This window comes from Aulonocara sp. 'chitande type north' Nkhata Bay, linkage group LG18 (genome assembly GCF_057382095.1).
Source record: "Aulonocara sp. 'chitande type north' Nkhata Bay isolate Kocher_YH1m ecotype deep benthic linkage group LG18, A_spYH_male_GT1.1, whole genome shotgun sequence".
In the NCBI taxonomy this organism is placed as follows: Eukaryota; Metazoa; Chordata; class Actinopteri; order Cichliformes; family Cichlidae; genus Aulonocara; species Aulonocara sp. 'chitande type north' Nkhata Bay.
Genome location: NC_141361.1, coordinates 11,547,582 through 11,564,779, shown reverse-complemented (window position 1 = coordinate 11,564,779; position 17,198 = coordinate 11,547,582). Strand labels below are relative to the sequence as shown.

Sequence of the window (17,198 nt, the reverse complement as noted above, 5' to 3'; positions counted from 1 at the left end):
TCTCTCAACACTTTGTTCTTATCTCATAGTAAGTGGATCGAGTTTTTATCATCAATCATTTCAGGTTTTGAATGTGTGATTTCAGTTTTATGGTAACAATACATTTTTAAAAATGTCACATGAAAACTCAGAACTAGCACAATATTGTTGTCCAATTCTATGCATTCCTAGCACACACAGCCAGCCATTATTAACTTTATTAGCTGAACCTGCCTTCTGTGAAGTTTAATCAACCAGAACTGTAAAATCTGGTAAAACTGTTTATCATGATCATCTCAAAGTTAAAAACAAAAAGATACCGAAAGTACCCAGCTTCACTCTCCTCACAATAGTTTCAAATATTAGTAACAAAACAGCAAAAATAACAAATATAGTAATTAAATAACCCTTACATGCCTTTAGATGCATGAAAGAAATATGAAAAATGTAGGTATTAACAAATCCATAACAATTGGCATAAATCGATATTTAGGTTAATTTGCTTTTGTATTTATACTTTGAAACGCATGAACAATACAGAAGAAAATACAGAAGTAAACAGATTTCGAAACTAATAACTAATGCGAGAAAGTAAAATATTGTTAAGGCGATGTAATTGTAAAAAACTAACAGAACCACATGAAAACACAATTATGCATAACTTATAACTATTATTTCTGATGCATTAATTTGCATATTTATCAATTCATTAATTATTGTCTAAGGAATTAAAATTAACATGGCCAAAATGCATCAAATATAAATTAATTTGTAGAATGTGACAAGTAATATTTCTGCTTTATTTGCTTTTGTATTACAAATAATAACCTATAGAAAAACTATTTGTGGGTGAGGAAAATGAGAAATTATATTAAAAGTAATAAATTGGGTATAAAGTCAAAATTCAATGGGAAATTAGATAAAGTGGAAAAGTGACACACGTGTAAACATTTAAAGAATCAAATTAAAACTTACTTGATGCAGTATTAAATACTGACCATCACCATTTATACCATTTTAATGTTAGAGATTTATACCAAGTATTAAGTATTTATTAGTTTCACATTTTATAAATGCTCGCCCAATATTTGGTGCATTTAATGGCATATTGATTTACTTATCTAATCATTTTTTGTTTTTGTTTGTTTTGGTCGTTTCGGTCTCCCACATTTTTATTTTTTTTTTGAATGAATGAATGAAGAAAATCCGGACACAACTGGACACCAAGATGGAAATAAAGCAAAGTCCTCTAATGTGCCTCTTTATTTAAAGAAAATAAAAATGTCATTTAATCATCCTCCCAGGCCAAACAAGGTTTTTGCACCTCCAGTCAGTTCACTCTCTGTTGGGGATAGACGTGTACTGTAGCAGAAGAAAAGGCTGATGCTGTTTGTACAAGGAGAAGAGCTCGTCTTGTTGGGTGCTGCTCACACATTCATAGTGCCTGTGCCATCGGGTATGGCTCCAAAGGACCAAAGAATTACTAATATTGCACACTCTCATTTATTCATCTCCATTCTAAACATGCTTTCCTATGTGTGTATGTATACATATTTACCGTATACATACATAGGTATGTACACCTAGGCACACACATAATTAAACATGTATAATTGTACATATATATTTATATAGACCTATAAATTTACATGTACATACATTTATAAAATTTTATACACACATACACACTTGCTCTCCAACACACACACACACACACACACACACACTCACACAATGCATCTGTGAGTCTATGTTTGTTTTATGTACACATGCGCACAGGCACGCACATCAGTACGGATCGCTCACACATACGCGCGCGTACGCACACGCACTTCATATCGAAAAAACGTTGGTTCCTATTAAAACAACACCAGGTTGCAATTTGGACACTTTCAATGGAATTCAAATGTTTGTTTAAAGCTGTGAAATTCAAAAAATATATATAATAAAAGGAGGGAAAACAAAACGAAAAAAATAAAAGAACGAAAAGAAAAAAAAAAGGCATGGCGCTGCAACATCTGGTCTTCACTGCAGGTAAGTGGTTAATTTGCATAATGTATACAGGTTTTTAGGATTTTTCCCCTATTTTTTTATTTCTTACTAAACAGCATTTCCTTTTTTTTTCTTTTTTTTTTTATAAACCAGAAAAAACTAAACTCTACAGAGAAAGTCCCCTACCTGCAGTCTTTCGCTGCCGATAGAGTTTGACATCAAGCTGTACAGCGCAGTTGAAAACATACTTACATCTGAGCTCATTTACAGGTACAGCCATAATCAAGGCACAAAGATCTACAAGTAGATTTGTTTTTCTTTCAATTAAGTTGTACAAAATAATATTACATTTTACAGTCTGTACAGGATAATTCAACCTTGCACAGTGTACAAGTTAACAAAAACCCCCCCAAAAAACCAAAAACAAAACAATACATTTTTTTTTCTCTCCCGTCCCACCCACCCTCCTCCCCATCAGTATCTCTAAGCTAAAAGGATGGTTTGTGTGGAAAAAGGAGGCAGGTCCGAGTCCGTGGAGGCAACAGGGCTAAGGTGCAGAGAGCTCAGTCCCTTTTCCTTCATTAAAAGCCGTCTTCTAGTCGCCGTAATTTCTGCCCCCCTCCCATCTTTAATCTCTCGCTCCACACGTCTTCTCGGCTGCTCGGTCCGCCCTGCAGCTCGGCAAGCAGGGCGACAGGATAATAAATATTGTGATGCTACATTGTGTGTATGCTTCCTCTGGAAAAAAAAACAAAAACAAAAAAAACACCGACAACAACAAAAAAAACAAAAGTTATTAAGGAACCTGATGCAAAGTGCATTTATCTCTTCATCCATTCGGTTCCCTCTCCGTCCAGCCGTCTTCAACGCGGGGAGAAGAAGGCGGTCAGAGAGGCTGAGGGCGGGGTGACAGGCCAAAAAAAAATAAAAATTATTACAAGAGGTGGTGAGGGGTCATGGCGGTTAAACACACACTCGTTCACATGGCATTCCTCCCTCTCTTCATTACACACACATACTGCCTCTGCACTGAGGTCCTCCAGGTGTGTTTTATGTGTCCTCGCCCACCAGTCCAAGTCCAAAGACAAAGCCCAAAAAAAGTGGACACAAAGGGGCAAAAAATAAAATAAAAGGAGGTAGCCCAAGGCTTAGTGGAATGACAAAAATCAAGGCATTCAAAAAGGAAGGATTAAAAGAAGAAGAAGAAGAAAAAAAAAAAAAAAAAAAAAAAAAGAAGCGGCACACATCAACTTTGTTCCCCAGCTTTCCTTTTACATCTGTGAAATGGGGACGAAATCTCGGAGAGAGAAAACAAAAAGTAGTACAAAAAGCTAAGAAGTTAAAAAGAGGAAGAGGATTTGACACACTTCAGTAGTACTTCGTAGTCCTCGACAGGAGGGGCGGTCGGGGTGGGTTTCTTCTGGGGATGTGGGGTGAAGAGTCAGGGAGGAGCAGGAGGAAAGGTTCGTCAAGGTTGCAGAATGGTGGAGAAAAAAAAACAAAACAAAAAAAAAAAACACAGAAGGCTGACGGAGTCGGTCTCCCATCACAAGAGTTCGTACTGCCGCAGGTGCATTCTCTGGATGATGTCCCGGCAGTCGTTGAACACCCGCCGGATATTCTCTGTGTCAACGGCACAGGTGAAGTGTGGGTAGCAGTAGTGTCTGCCGTCGCCGCTCGCAGTGCTGATCCGCTGAGGAGGAGGACACAGACATGACACGTCACATCCTCCACGCCACGAGCACACGTTTAGCCTCCCTGATGTTCCCTCAGTTTCTCAGATCTGCTGCTCTCGTTTCTTCCCTTCATTATTTGATTTTTCTTTACAGCTAAAAGTTCTTACAGCACCATCCCCACCTAAAAATCACACTACTTCCTGCCTCTGCAGCTTAAACTGTGACTCATCTGAGCACTTCACTGTCATTTTACTCAAAATATCTGGATCACATCTGTTCTGAACACCACTGGGTTTGACTGACTTTAGCAGGCCTTTAACCATTCTTAATTTCACACATCAGTTTTCTTTTTGTTTGTAAATGTGATGATAAATAGTTTTATTTCATCTTTGAATAAAGCACACGCCTTACTATATATTATTTAAATTATTCAATTCAGCTGAAGCATTTAGCTTTTCCTGCTTCTTACCTTGAATATTGCTCAGCATATTTAAGATTAATGTGCTAAAGCCAATGCTATTCTAAGTTTTCTGTGCACTTTCAGTACTTTGACACATAAAGGCCTCTCAACTTCTTATTTTTAGCGCCCTCTATGGGTTAGATATCACATCACAGGCATGAATAGATTGCCACAGTTTAATTCTGACTGATGTGTGTATCAGACGCTGATGAAAACACTCTGGGGGCAGGGGGTTCCCCTAACAATTCACACTTAAAATATTATTCTACCTGACGACAAAGTGGCTCAGTAGTTATGTGCAGTTACACTGTGCCGCGCTTGTTTCGTCTTCATTTTTGTAAAAAGTTTGCATCTGTAAAAATGACATCTTTCACCAATGTGCACCAAAACATAGTTGTGACACGAGGAAGTCTGTAATTTGCATACTTCTTCATAAACGTGCACTACATTTGGAGTACGTGATTCCCGTCACACATATTCCCAGGTATCTGTCCCAGGTAACAGGAATACTATCATAACGCATTTATTTCTGGGAAATTCACAGCTTTCAAGCTCGCTGTCATTACTAGAAACTGAGGCAAGTAATTTTAGAGCAATCAGTCCCTAAATACAGCTTACATGACCATAAGTGTGTCTAGCGTGTTAAACACTGGCCAGATAACCACACTAGACCCATATTTGTTCTACCCACTAAATAAGAACAACATTGGTCACTATTAAACTGAAACGCTGGAGTCACTATTTTGATATGAAAGAAATAAATTCAGCCACAGAACAGCTCACATTCAAACACCAAGAACAGATGTAACCCCTTCACTTCCTCAACTAAATGCTTCAAGTTATTGCTGCAGCATTAAGTCCTACTAGTAAAGTTATAATCTGTTTAATAATGTTATCTGTGTCTTAAAGATTATTTGTGACAACAGAGTGTATACAAAAAAGGCCATGCAAAAACAGCTTCGTTACAGCCATTTATAGTAAAAACAAATGCAACCGAATTTAATTTTTAACCCTACAGAAGGTGTTTCGCGATCAGCGGCAGGACTCGTAGCAGCAGTAGTATCTGCTGAAATCAGCATTGCGCATCTGCGGACAACTTGTCCCCACAAGGAGGTCGGACCACCAGAAAAGGTTCATCAGGTTCAAAGCAACATAACAGGCCCAGCTGGGATTACAGGTACGTGTGTAAAATACTAAGTTATGAATTAACAGGACAAGTGTATTCGTGGCTGGACACTGATTGACTTCAGCTCACTTCAGACATACGCTGATACACTTACAAGAAACTCGTCTCGGATGAAGAACTTGGCTCTCGTCACTCTCGGGTCTTCACCGGGTTCAGGAGTTGCTAAAAAAAAAAGAAAAAAAAAAAGAAATTTAACGTTAATACAGACGATACAAGGAATTCAAAAGTCTGTCTGGACATAGACGAGCCAGGTGCACTAGGAAAGGAACAAACCTTCATTTGGTATGGTGTAGCGAGCATATTCAGGGAAGTAGTCTTCAATTTTGGATTTTCCAGCTAGTACTTTCTCAGCCAGCATGTCCTGCTTGTTCAGGAATAATATGACGGATATAGTGCGTAACCATCTGAAAACAAACAAACAAAAGAAAAAAAACACCATTAAAGAAACTGCACAAGCTTCACCCTTCAGTTGTGGAAATTTTGGGATTTTCAAAGATAAAGCTGACAGTCATTTACACACATCACGATAAAGGTGAGACAGAAACAGGTTTTATTTACTTATATTTACTACTTTTTAAGCCTTATGTGGGCCTTCTCTCTCATTGCGAAAGGAAAGTGAGCATTTTCTAACATTTTGAGTTAAAAAAACAAAAAAAACCCACAACAAATAGGGACTCACCTGTTGTTCCAAATACTGCGGAAGAGGTCCAGAGCTTCCCGTAGCCTGTTGGTGTTATTGTCTTCCCTTATTACCATGTTGTAGCTGCTGCTGGCCACCACGAAGATGATCGCAGTGACGTCTGGAAGAAAACATGAGATAGATTTTGACGTCACTGGTCTTAAGGAGTATATTCAAGTCGTGTCAAATCACCTTTATTTATATGGCATTCAAAACTACGGGAGTGGACACAAAGTGCTTTCCAGTTAAGGGAAATGTATTAACATTCAAGGTTTAAAAAACACACAATAGCGCAGTGAGAAGGAAAGCAAACTTTATAGTAATATGCAAACCAAAACCAGGAGAAAATTTAAAAATAGAAACAACTGACTAAAAGAGCACTTTGTGTCAAGGAAAACAAAAAACGAGACAGCTCAGATTTGACTATAAACAAGTCAAAAGACTAGGCTCTTCAATACCAGTTTAAGATTTGGACTGGTCCTTGTGCAACTGACGGGATGCTGGAGCTGAGAGAAAATGCCTTAAGACGGGCAGGATGTAATGGGAGGAGAATGAGCTGCAGGTCGAGGATGTACAGTGTGGCTATTTGAAGGAAAACAAGGAGGAAAAGTCTCACCGTTAAAGCACTGAATCCATTTTCTCCTTTCATCTCTCTGGCCCCCAACATCAAACATGCTGTGGAAGAGACAGTAATGGGTCAGATACTCGCTGCTGCCCTCTTCTGATCAAAGAGCTCATATCACTCAGGACTGGGGGGCATCAGGTACATACTGTACGGCACTGACACACCAGTTTTGTTTCACAGATTGTCCTGATAAAGACTCAAAATAAAATTAAAAATCTTCACAAAAGACGTGTTTCTGTCTCGTATTACATGTGCTTCTGGTTTGCAAAAAGAGATCCTTGACACTTACGGAACGGCTGTGGACGCATAAATAATCCATTAATTAATAAATGTTACGAAGGGCGAAATTATTTGTAATGTCTGTGTGTCCCTGGCTGGATGTTTGGGAGTCATCAAAGCCGAATAATGACAAACGCACACCCAAAGGGAAGTCATGACCCAGACCTTTTTTTAGCCAGTCGTTTAGGATGATATAATGTGATACAAAGGCCCATTTCAGATGGTAGAATAAGACTGTTGTGTCTGCGACTGCGGAAATGGGTCACCTCATCTGACATCATCAAAGCTGTTACAAAACATTTACTCTAACCTTTATCGGCTGCTCTAATAACTGTAACCAACAGTAAATAACTTGCAACAGGCTCAGAAATCACACTGGTCGACCGCAGGGGAATCATTTTGCATTTTAGTCACCTCTATGACGTGCATTTCTACCTCATCTTCCAGCTGCCGAGCAGGTTGTGGGCTCAGGGTTTTGTTCAAAGGAACAAACTTATGACATTTGAGGCTCTTAACACGAGGCCAGAGTAAATATAGCAATAACACCCAAGAGGGCAGTGATCCAACAAGGAGGCACAGTCCAATGTTTTTAAAAAAAAGAAAATTACTGGAAATCCGGAAAACACCTAGATGGGCTCATTTTCACAATTCTGTGAAGTTCGGAAAAGTTGCTGCATAAAAGGCAATATTAGATAAACCAATTTTAGAAGGAATACGGGGCTCGTGATTATTTTGTTCATAGGGGTGTAAATAATGGAATGAGCTGGAAACACAATGATAATACTGATCCTTCCCATAAGTACTTTATAATGGCGTCTCATCAAAAACCAACAAACAACAAACAAAGAGGAATGTGGCAATGAAAACTGAGACCTTCTGGTATTTATATGTACACGTCAGGGTTGCCAGATCTGTGTTACAAAACCAGACCAATATCCAGAGCCGGCAGAACACATATTCAGTAGCGCACTTTAATTCCTCTGATTACAGCTGCCATAATCTATGCTAATATAGCATCATCTACTAGTAGATTTATATTTTATAATAATAATTCAAATCTGAAAATAATTAGTGTAAATCGTTTGTCCCTTTGTAGGCTTGGCCCAGTAGAGGGGTGTGGTTGCTGTCGACACTCAAAGTTAAAGTTAGCTGAGCTATGTGTGCATCAGTGTGTAATCCCCCCCCACCCCAAAAAACAGCTTTCCTTCACATTTAAACCAACTAATGTGAAAATACTGCTGGCAACTGCTGATCAACTTCCCAGCCTACTTTTTAACGGGCCATCAGATGGTTATGGTTATGTTGAATCCTGGTGTGCTGTTCAGTTAGTTCGGTAGGATGTGGCTATAGTTTCTTAGCTGATGAAACATTTCTGGAAGACCGTACTGTTTACACAACTAGTTCGGGCATGCTTCATGTTTTTCTGCCTAAAAATCTGACTTTTTTCTTCTTATATACAAAACATTTTGCCCCACCCAAAAAAGTTTGGCTCTTCACCCAAAGGAAAACTTAAATAAATAAAACCTTTCCTTTTTCCATTGACTCACAGATAAAATACATTTTGTTTATCAAATAGACAAATATCTAGAAACACAGATTTTTGGATCAGCTTTGTGCAGTCAACCCCAAAGGTCCCATTTTAACCCTGTTCCCAACTATTTTATTTAATTTCCATGTCAAATTGGACTTTTTTTTTTTTTTTTTTCAAAGTAGCCTTATTACCTCCTGGCTACACAAGCTGCTAACAGGGTTTACAAAAGTTGGCAAACAATAAATGGGGACAAACATGTCTTCAATGTGTGTGTTTATGTCCTTGTTAAAGTTAAGCAGAGACTTACTGAAAGTTCACTTTATCTACTTGGAACCTCGTCTCGAAAATCCCTGAAGTTAACACTCGGCAGCGTAGCAGGTCCTACACGTAGTGAACACAAAGAAACAAAACATGCAGTTCAGGGAAAGGAGGGGGAAAAAAGAAAGAAAAACAGCAGGCAGGGTTTTGCTGGTGATTTATACATTTAATACCGAGTACACTGGCAGGAGAACTGACCTGGTCTGTTGGCGTGTAGTCACTCTGTCTTACAGAATCAATTCTGTCCAGGAAACTGCAAAGGAGGGAACAGAAGAGTAGTTAAAGTTTGTTTGTCTTCCAACCATTTTGTATGTGCTGCGGAAAGAGTCATCAACATAGAAAACGTAAAGTCACTAAACTGTAAAACTATAAAATAATTGACCATTGTTTTCATAAATACGTCGTCTTCACTGAACTAACCCAAAAATATAACTCCAGATCTGATCAGCTGGAAACTACAAATGGCACATAATGCATTTGGCTATATCTGTGCAGTACATTAAAATATTTACATACTACACTGAATGCTGCAGGAAACGGCTGCCATGTCTGACTCCTGTTTTAGGCCTGCTAGGCCGGTGTTAAGGCAGCTGTATGCCACAAGAGGGCAGGCCTGCTCAGTCTGGGCTATTTTGGTCTGTCTCTAGCCAGAGTGATTACATAAGGCGGTTACTGTGGAGGTTAGACAGCTTGCTGTTGCCATCTCTTCACTACTGAGAGAGCATGTGCAGCGGTAGCAGCAGCAGCTGGGCCTCTCTGCAGCACAGCAGGCAGGATGAGGACACCGAGGCTGGGGACACATGGTCACGCAGGCCCCTGGATCATCTGGATCACATCATGAAAAGACTCCAGCAAGGCCGGTCCAAGGGCCATGATACATTTAAAATACACCACGGGTATTTGAAAAGACAAGGCGCAATGTTATTAAGAATAAGTCCACGAGCCAAATGTATAGATCAGCTGTTAATATTTCAACATTATTCTTTTTAACACGGATTCACTGATATCTAGCTTGCTGTTGTTAACAGCTTTACTATTAAGCAACACTGAATGACAGGGTAAGAAATTAACCAACAACAGGGCACAAAGCAAAAATGCTTTTTACAATACAAATGTGCTTACTGCACAAAATTCATGTTACTTGCAAAAAAAAAAAAAAAAAGCTATAAACTGCGCTCTCTCGCACACAGTTTATATGATTTAATGATTATTTACTTTCCTAAAGTAAAGTGACAACAATTTAAAAAGTTTTTCCCCCCTTTTTTTTTTTCTTTGTGAAAAACAAAAACCAAAAAAAGCAAAACACTGAAGATGTGAAAAATTCAATTTCAATTTACTTTTATTTATGTAGCGCCAAATACAACAGTCGCCTAAAGGCACTTGTATGGTAATGTAAAGATCCAACAATATTAGAGAGGAAAAACACCAGCAATCAGATGACCCCCTGTGAGCACACTCTTGGAGACAGTGTAAAGGAAAAACTCTCTTGTAACAGGAAGAAACCTCCAGCAGAACCAGGTTCAGGGAGGGGCAGCAAACTATAATATTTCTATTATTATTTTGGAGGACTATGGGTTAAACAATTTAAACAACTGAAAATGTCACTTTCCCAAAAAGCATATACATTATCCCATCACCTGATTGATTACTCCATCAGGAAGAGAACATCTGAATCTCCATCACCCTGCTTTATTTCAAATTAAATCCAAAGTGCTCCAGGTCACAGCCATGCCATATGGCAGACACATTTTATAGAAAGAATGGTACAAAGTGTCTGTCAGAGCAGAGGGGATAAAAGTGTGTACATCTTACAAAGTTTCCTCATCTACATCTGAAGCTGGTGAGTGATTCTAGTAAGTAGGACACAGATGTGGACCAAACAGGCTCCCCCTCACATCCTTCATTTTCTACCCAAACGCTCGCCAGCTTCACATTATCACAAGACAGCCAACACGGCTGCGGTGCACAGGAAACCCAAAGCGTCAGAAGATCCGCGTTCAGGTTTAGAGTTTTTGTAGTCAGTTCATTTTCACTTCAGCCCTACAAGTAGCACACCTAACACACCCAATGAGAATTAAATAACCGAGAATGAATGCTCTATTATGAACCATTAGATAACAGAGACGCTGCTCATGTGCTCCGACAACAATGTTTTCATCACACCAACTGTTTCTGCCCACAAAAAAGGAGAAGTAAGGCTATTTTTGAAAGAGCACTCCACTTTCTCACAGTAAATACATATACATGAACAGTAAATACGCTTGCAGGATGATTACGTTTAACATATGCAGTACAGAGAAAAGGAAGGTCACATCTGAAATGAACTCTAGCAGTTCACTTGGAAACCAAATACGCCATCATTATTTTAAAAAAATAAAAATGCTGTCCAAAATCAGCCGGTTATACATCGCATTTGACGTCCAAAATACATGTATGTAATGTAATTTCTTTTTGTGCCGTTTTAATTATGCAATATTTAAGTAAGTAACAGATGAAGTGCTCAGGACACATTACCATAGCCTGAGTTGGGATTTAAAAATTGTCCTTTTATTATTTTACTACCCTTCCTCTCCATTGGATCAACACTCTAATCCAGCATGTAAAATTCCCACAATTCTTTAATGTCTTTGATTTACAACCTGACCTTTGAAGGTGAACCGTGAATACACGTTTTAGACATTCAATTCAGCCTGAAAATCATCTTTACAGACCTGACACATACACCAGAGACGTTTATGGACATGGTTTGCTTTGTAACGAAACGTCACAATCCATGTGGGATTTTCTATCTTACATCTTACATCTTGTATGGTTACGTGTCTCCCTGCATCTACCATCTCTTTGTCTATAATTCTATTATGTGTATAATGTTAGTGGTTTGAGTCCTGAATAAACAAAACTGGCCAGCGTTTCCCAGGAAAGGAAAAAAAAAAACCAAGTAAACAATAAAATCCACATCATCTTGTGTTCAGTTTGAGGAGTTTGTGAAGACAAGTAAAACTAGTGTTTTTGTTTATTTTGTTATATGGTTTTAGCAGGAAGCTGAAAATAACCTAAGGTAAGAGTCTCTTTTGGTTATGATTATTTTTAGCAGCTCTTGCTGCCTTTAGCTTGTCCTATTTTTATTTTCCGCTTAGCTATATTATTTCTGTAGACTTCAACTCAGTAAAAGATGATAATTTTCCCCAAACCCATTTTCAAGTGGTTGTTAATGTTTCCCTTCCCCTGGGGAGCTGGGGTCGTAGCAATGAGAATTTAATTTTAAGTTATTTCTGACGAGTATAGAGGTCAATGATGCACATAGGCAATTACAGACAAATGGGCAGCAAAACACACACAAAAAAAACCCCAACCAGATTCTGTAAACAATGTGGGCTTCTGAAAATGTTTCATCAGGTAGGAAGCCAATTCAGCGGGAACATTTCATGAGATCAGGTCTCAGACTCACACTTTTCTTAGTGGTTAGTCTGCTGCATTAATTGTTTCCTCTATGAAATGTCAGAATATGGTGATGAATCAAAGTCCTAGAACCTGAGATGATGTAACAAAGATTTGTGATAAAAAAAAAAAAAAAAAAAAAAAAATCTCAAAATATTCAAACTCAAATAGCTGATAAAAAGTATGAAGCTGACTTGCATCGAGGTTTTTTTGCTTTATTTTATAACTGTGATTAATGTTACAAGTTGTGAATTGTGAATTTAAAGGCTCTCGTCAATTCCTCTTCAATATTTCTTACATTTTAAGCTCCTTCAAAAGCATCATTCAAACATGCTTTATCATCTAAAACCAGAATACTCATGTTTTCCATAAGTCTGTCACCTTTTCGGTTGACGTGTTTGCGCGTGTTACACAATATATTATGCATTTAAGTACATATCACTTATCATTTATTCAATATTTTAAACAATTTCACCTGTCAACTATAAATTATCCAATTCACACATTCAGAAATACTCAATTACCAAAATAACGCCAGGTTAGTGATCAAGAAAATAATCAAGTTCACTTTGAGTACAATAACAGACAAAACATGATTTTAAATAAACACAAAGATGTGACGGATAAATAAAAATAAGCGCTGAGAGAGAGAAAACACGAATCTGTGGTTTAGAGCACAGCGTTTACTTTTTGTCCTGGCTCTGAAGTCATACAACATGAAGCACACCCATCATATTACACAATTAATTATATTATTTACCAATTAGCGCTTCTCTGGAGACGAGAAACACAACCAGTAAACCCCACTGCACTGCACCGTTATTTGAGACGGCGCAGTATATGTTAAAGTGTTCCTCCCTCACACACAGACACGCAAAAATACAGGCAAAGCCTTTTAAAATTCTCCAGCTTTTTTGCCCCATTGCTGCAACAATATGAGAGTATTTTTAGTCAGCCTTCCTTGCAGAAACCCAGCTAGGTTATAATTACTGAGTGCTTTGTGACTGCCATGTGACAGAAGTACTATTGGTAGAGCACTGGAGATCCAAATATAGTCTCTGTACCAGGCAAGAGGCTAGAAAAAGAAAAAGAAAGAGAAAAAACAAGAGTACTGGATCCAGGAAAAAAGGCCGAAAAAGATAACATTGATCATCAAGTGGCCGACCAGATAATGCCTTATCAAAAGGTTTCAGTGCAGTTTACAGTGACTACAGCTGTTCTGGTTGAGTGCTACAAATAGACGGGTTTAAGGTCCAGAGAAATCTGTGGTTTGTGCTCCGTTTCTTCAGTTTCCTCTAAGAACTGCTCAACGCTGGCGTTGGAGATCTTTGTGTGATGTGGTCATTTTGTCATATTTGTGGCTTTGGAGGGATAGCAGGCCGCCATTTTGCCACTTTGTTTTTAGCATGTGTACAATATATACACAGAAAACTATGCTTGGCATTTATGAATTAGTTTTATGACTTTAAAATTTGTTCACAACCATCAAACCACATTAAATGAGATGTAATTTCTCATTTGTTTTTAGCCTGGCACAGTAGCGCTCTTATAAAGAAGGCTTTTTACTGTTTCATGACAGTTTGTTCTCTGTATATATATTTAAAGTTAAAAAGAAAAAATACCAACAATCTGCTCTAACAGTCCCCCTCTTATTCTTTTTGTGTTGAGCTGGTGCTGTGGGCCAGCCTGTGTGCTATGTATAAACTTTGTTGTGGGCAGAATCATATGGATTGACATAAGAAATATACTACACAGCAAGTTCAATATAGTCAGACCCCACCAATGAGAGGCATCGTAACAATTTTTAGCTTTCTTTACCGTTTTTGTTTACTTTCTAAAGCGAGGATGTAACAATTCCCAAAACTCTACTTAAACCACGGCACAAACAACATCATCACACGTCCCTGCTTGAGATGAGCTTTCACAGTGCTATCGTCAGGTTAAAAAAAAAAAAAAGCCCCTTTATGGCGCTAAATAGCTAAGCCGTTCATTTCACTTAGCAGTGCACCCCCTCTAGTTCTTCTATGCCATTTGTCTAGTCTTTCCATGAAACACATACACAAGCATTATTGCACATACGCAGGCTGAGCTTCACTCAAGCACTCCGATATGTTGAGGGACAGTTAATGCAAAAGTGCCCCGGGCAACATGTTGCTGCCCAATGAGCAGAAAAGGGTGCAGGGGGAAGATTTTCATGGTGGGTATGTTTCCACCAAGAGCTCAGAGTCACTGGCCACCCAGCTCCACAGCACCTTCTTCGGGTACATGTTTGCCTTGCAACAGGCACAACAAGGAAACAACCAAAATAAACCAGATATCTGGAGGAGACGACCAAAATAGAACAGATCACTTTTAAATTTGTGCTAAAATCTAATTATGTGCATGAAAAAAAAAAAAAAAAAAAGCACGTGTCCAAAGCAAAACAAAATTGAAGACATCAAAAGACAGGAATAAATACTGAAGAAAAAAAAAAAAATCCCCTCCAACACACTGGAAACCTTCATACCGACCCACAGCAACCCAGACTCATGTGCTCATTTGATAATTGGGTTGACTTTTTACAAATAGCGGACCATCTTTAATTAGCAGTTCAGAGGATCCGATCAATAGTTTCCATATTTTGAGCGCTCGGGCCAGTATAATGGACTCTCACTTTAGTCTCCAACTGGCTGGTGACAGCGCCTGAAAACACACTGCTGGACACAACAGACCCACTGCACTGTTTCTAACTGGTAACCCTCCATTTAAATGTTTTCTGTTTGAACTGTGCGTATTTTTATCTGTAATGTGCATTTAATTCAGTTTTGTATTGTGTACAAGTTGTATAGATCCAAGTCCCCAAATATTTTTCTGAATAAATGTGAAAGGCAGTTTTTCTTAAGCTGGGCTTAATTTAATCAAGCTTCAATACGTTTGTTGCTTAGAAAGTGGCTGAAAATAACAGAAGTCTGTGAATTTTACAGTTAAGAGAACACAAATTGAATTATATGCAGACTAGTTGTGGTCACCACATACAATTTAGTCTGTTTTGAGCAACAACAAAAAAAAAAAAAAAAAACAAACACATGCTTTCATACATTAAAACTAGGCAAATCTTGCCCCTTAACATGAGTAGTCAGCATCTTTTTTCATTGCATTGATTTCCAAGAGCATTATGGGTAATTAAGCCCTTTGAAAACAGCCATTTGCATGCAAAGTACAAACTGTCTTTGCATTTACTGCTTTAAAATCAAATATTCAAACCTCTTTTCACAGTTCAGTATTTCCCATTTTAACTGTGTTTAAATGAATTACCACTTTCTCTGAGGACTTTCCCACTTCTATTAACAACTGCGGCTATAAAATGTCAGAAGATGATTACAATTTCCAACAGCCAAAGATAACAAATTCAGGTGTCTACTTTTTCTCAAGCTAGCAGTGCTGGGGTTTTTCCTGCTTTGAGGAATTTTTGGTGTGCCCCCGAAAGGAAAGGAAAACTACCGGAATTTACTTTAGCATAATAGCCATGTTTATGAAATGGTTAGAAATAACAGGAAAATGCATAAACTTATGTCAAATAAGGCGACAGAGACTTTTTGCAAAAACATAATGCCATGAATTTACAAAAATTTCATAAAAACAAAAAGCAGCGTATTCTGTTATTGTTGCTGAAAACACTTTAGTAATGCAGATTTCTTTTTAAAAAATGACCAAAGAGTTGATTATATTTATATCAGCAGACTAATGTTTTCAGCTGTACTTGTACTCATTTCAAAAAGTCTAACCTAAACTAGTATCTACACACCAACTGTAAACTTAAAGAAGAACTTCCACTCAACACTTCATCTGTCTTCTCTTACAAAACACGCCCAGTATCCTAACAAAACTGGCAGCGCTGCACAGCTCGTCACATAACACGGCCTGTCCGATGTATTGAGCTGGTACAGCACGCAGGGCCACGTGCGGTGGGACACAGCGAAGGTGGAGCTGTGCAGGATCCCGGTCACCTGCTGGAAAGATCCAAGCCCGGGGGGTTCAGCTCATCCATCCAAACAGGAACACTGTGCAGTTTGGGAGATGGATCTGAAACTAGACAAATCCATCAACGGCTCAGTGGGTACTTCCTAAATATAGGAGCAAGAACGGAGACACTCCTGAAAGTCAAACCAAATCTTGTGTAAACAAAAGAGCCTGCTTTATCTCAAGGCCTCCATTTCGCCTTCCAGGCCAGCATCAAGTCATGGTTTTGAAAGGTGTTGTATAAAAATGTAAAATAGCCTGTAATGCCCTTTTGTCTCTGCTTAGTGTCTGTGTGGACCATTACATTACCTCTGTTTAAAATAGTCTCAGCCTCTGAATTGGAGCTACAGTGGGAACATTGGGAGTGAACTGTGTCCCATGTGGAGCTCCCAAATACAGTTCTCACTGTGCCATTGACTTATGGGTTTCTCTAAATAATATTGAAGCCCGACATCGATGCGCTGTCAGTAAGCTACTGAATGAGTCTGTGCCAGAAATAGAAAACCTAGTAAAAATAGTCTAAATCAACATTATCGAGCAGGTTTCAAATCTCTTGCCTGTAAACAACAGCAGCCTCTATGTCAAATTAGTTGTTCCGCTTGGAAGTAAACCAGTGACCCAGTGAAAATGAGCTTTTCCTCTTTTCCCCTAATCAAAAGTCAATAACCAATGACTAATATTAGACAGGGGCGTCTACAGTATCAGTGCAGATTGCATAAGCCTGAACTAAGCTCTACAGGCCTGAACAACCGGGTGATAGGAAATAATCCATAATGACAGAGGATGAAAGAAAACTCTGCACTAAACAGAGCTAATATTCTTTTTCCTTTCTTACTATTTAAAGATGAATTCAGCCTGAACTTCAGTGCGTATGATGTTTGTGTAGTTTGCAAACAGGCCTCCGGGTGGCATCCCTTCTCTCACGCTGCATGCAGCCTCTCTTCCACCCTGACCCTGCCTGGTTTTAGCAGCTGGGTTCCCATGGCAACCCCAGACAGTCCATACCACTCCTCTCTCTCCCTCTCTTCCTAAGCCA

General features: G+C 38.7%; 1 protein-coding gene across 2 annotated transcripts in view; it reads right to left on the bottom strand.

The window, feature by feature from the left end:
• Positions 1–1,214: 1,214 nt before the first annotated feature.
• Positions 1,215–17,198, bottom strand: part of gnal2 (guanine nucleotide binding protein (G protein), alpha activating activity polypeptide, olfactory type 2) — a 53,804-nt gene continuing 37,820 nt past the window's right edge. For both annotated transcript variants that reach the window (XM_086271249.1, XM_086271250.1), the window contains exons 6-12: positions 8,924–8,978; positions 8,715–8,788; positions 6,589–6,647; positions 5,973–6,093; positions 5,567–5,697; positions 5,388–5,455; positions 1,215–3,664 (exon numbers count right to left, since the gene is read on the bottom strand). In XM_086271249.1, the coding sequence (XP_086127375.1) occupies positions 3,518–3,664; positions 5,388–5,455; positions 5,567–5,697; positions 5,973–6,093; positions 6,589–6,647; positions 8,715–8,788; positions 8,924–8,978 (655 nt within the window). In that variant the 3' untranslated portion in view covers positions 1,215–3,517. The remainder of the gene's footprint in view (positions 3,665–5,387; positions 5,456–5,566; positions 5,698–5,972; positions 6,094–6,588; positions 6,648–8,714; positions 8,789–8,923; positions 8,979–17,198) is intronic.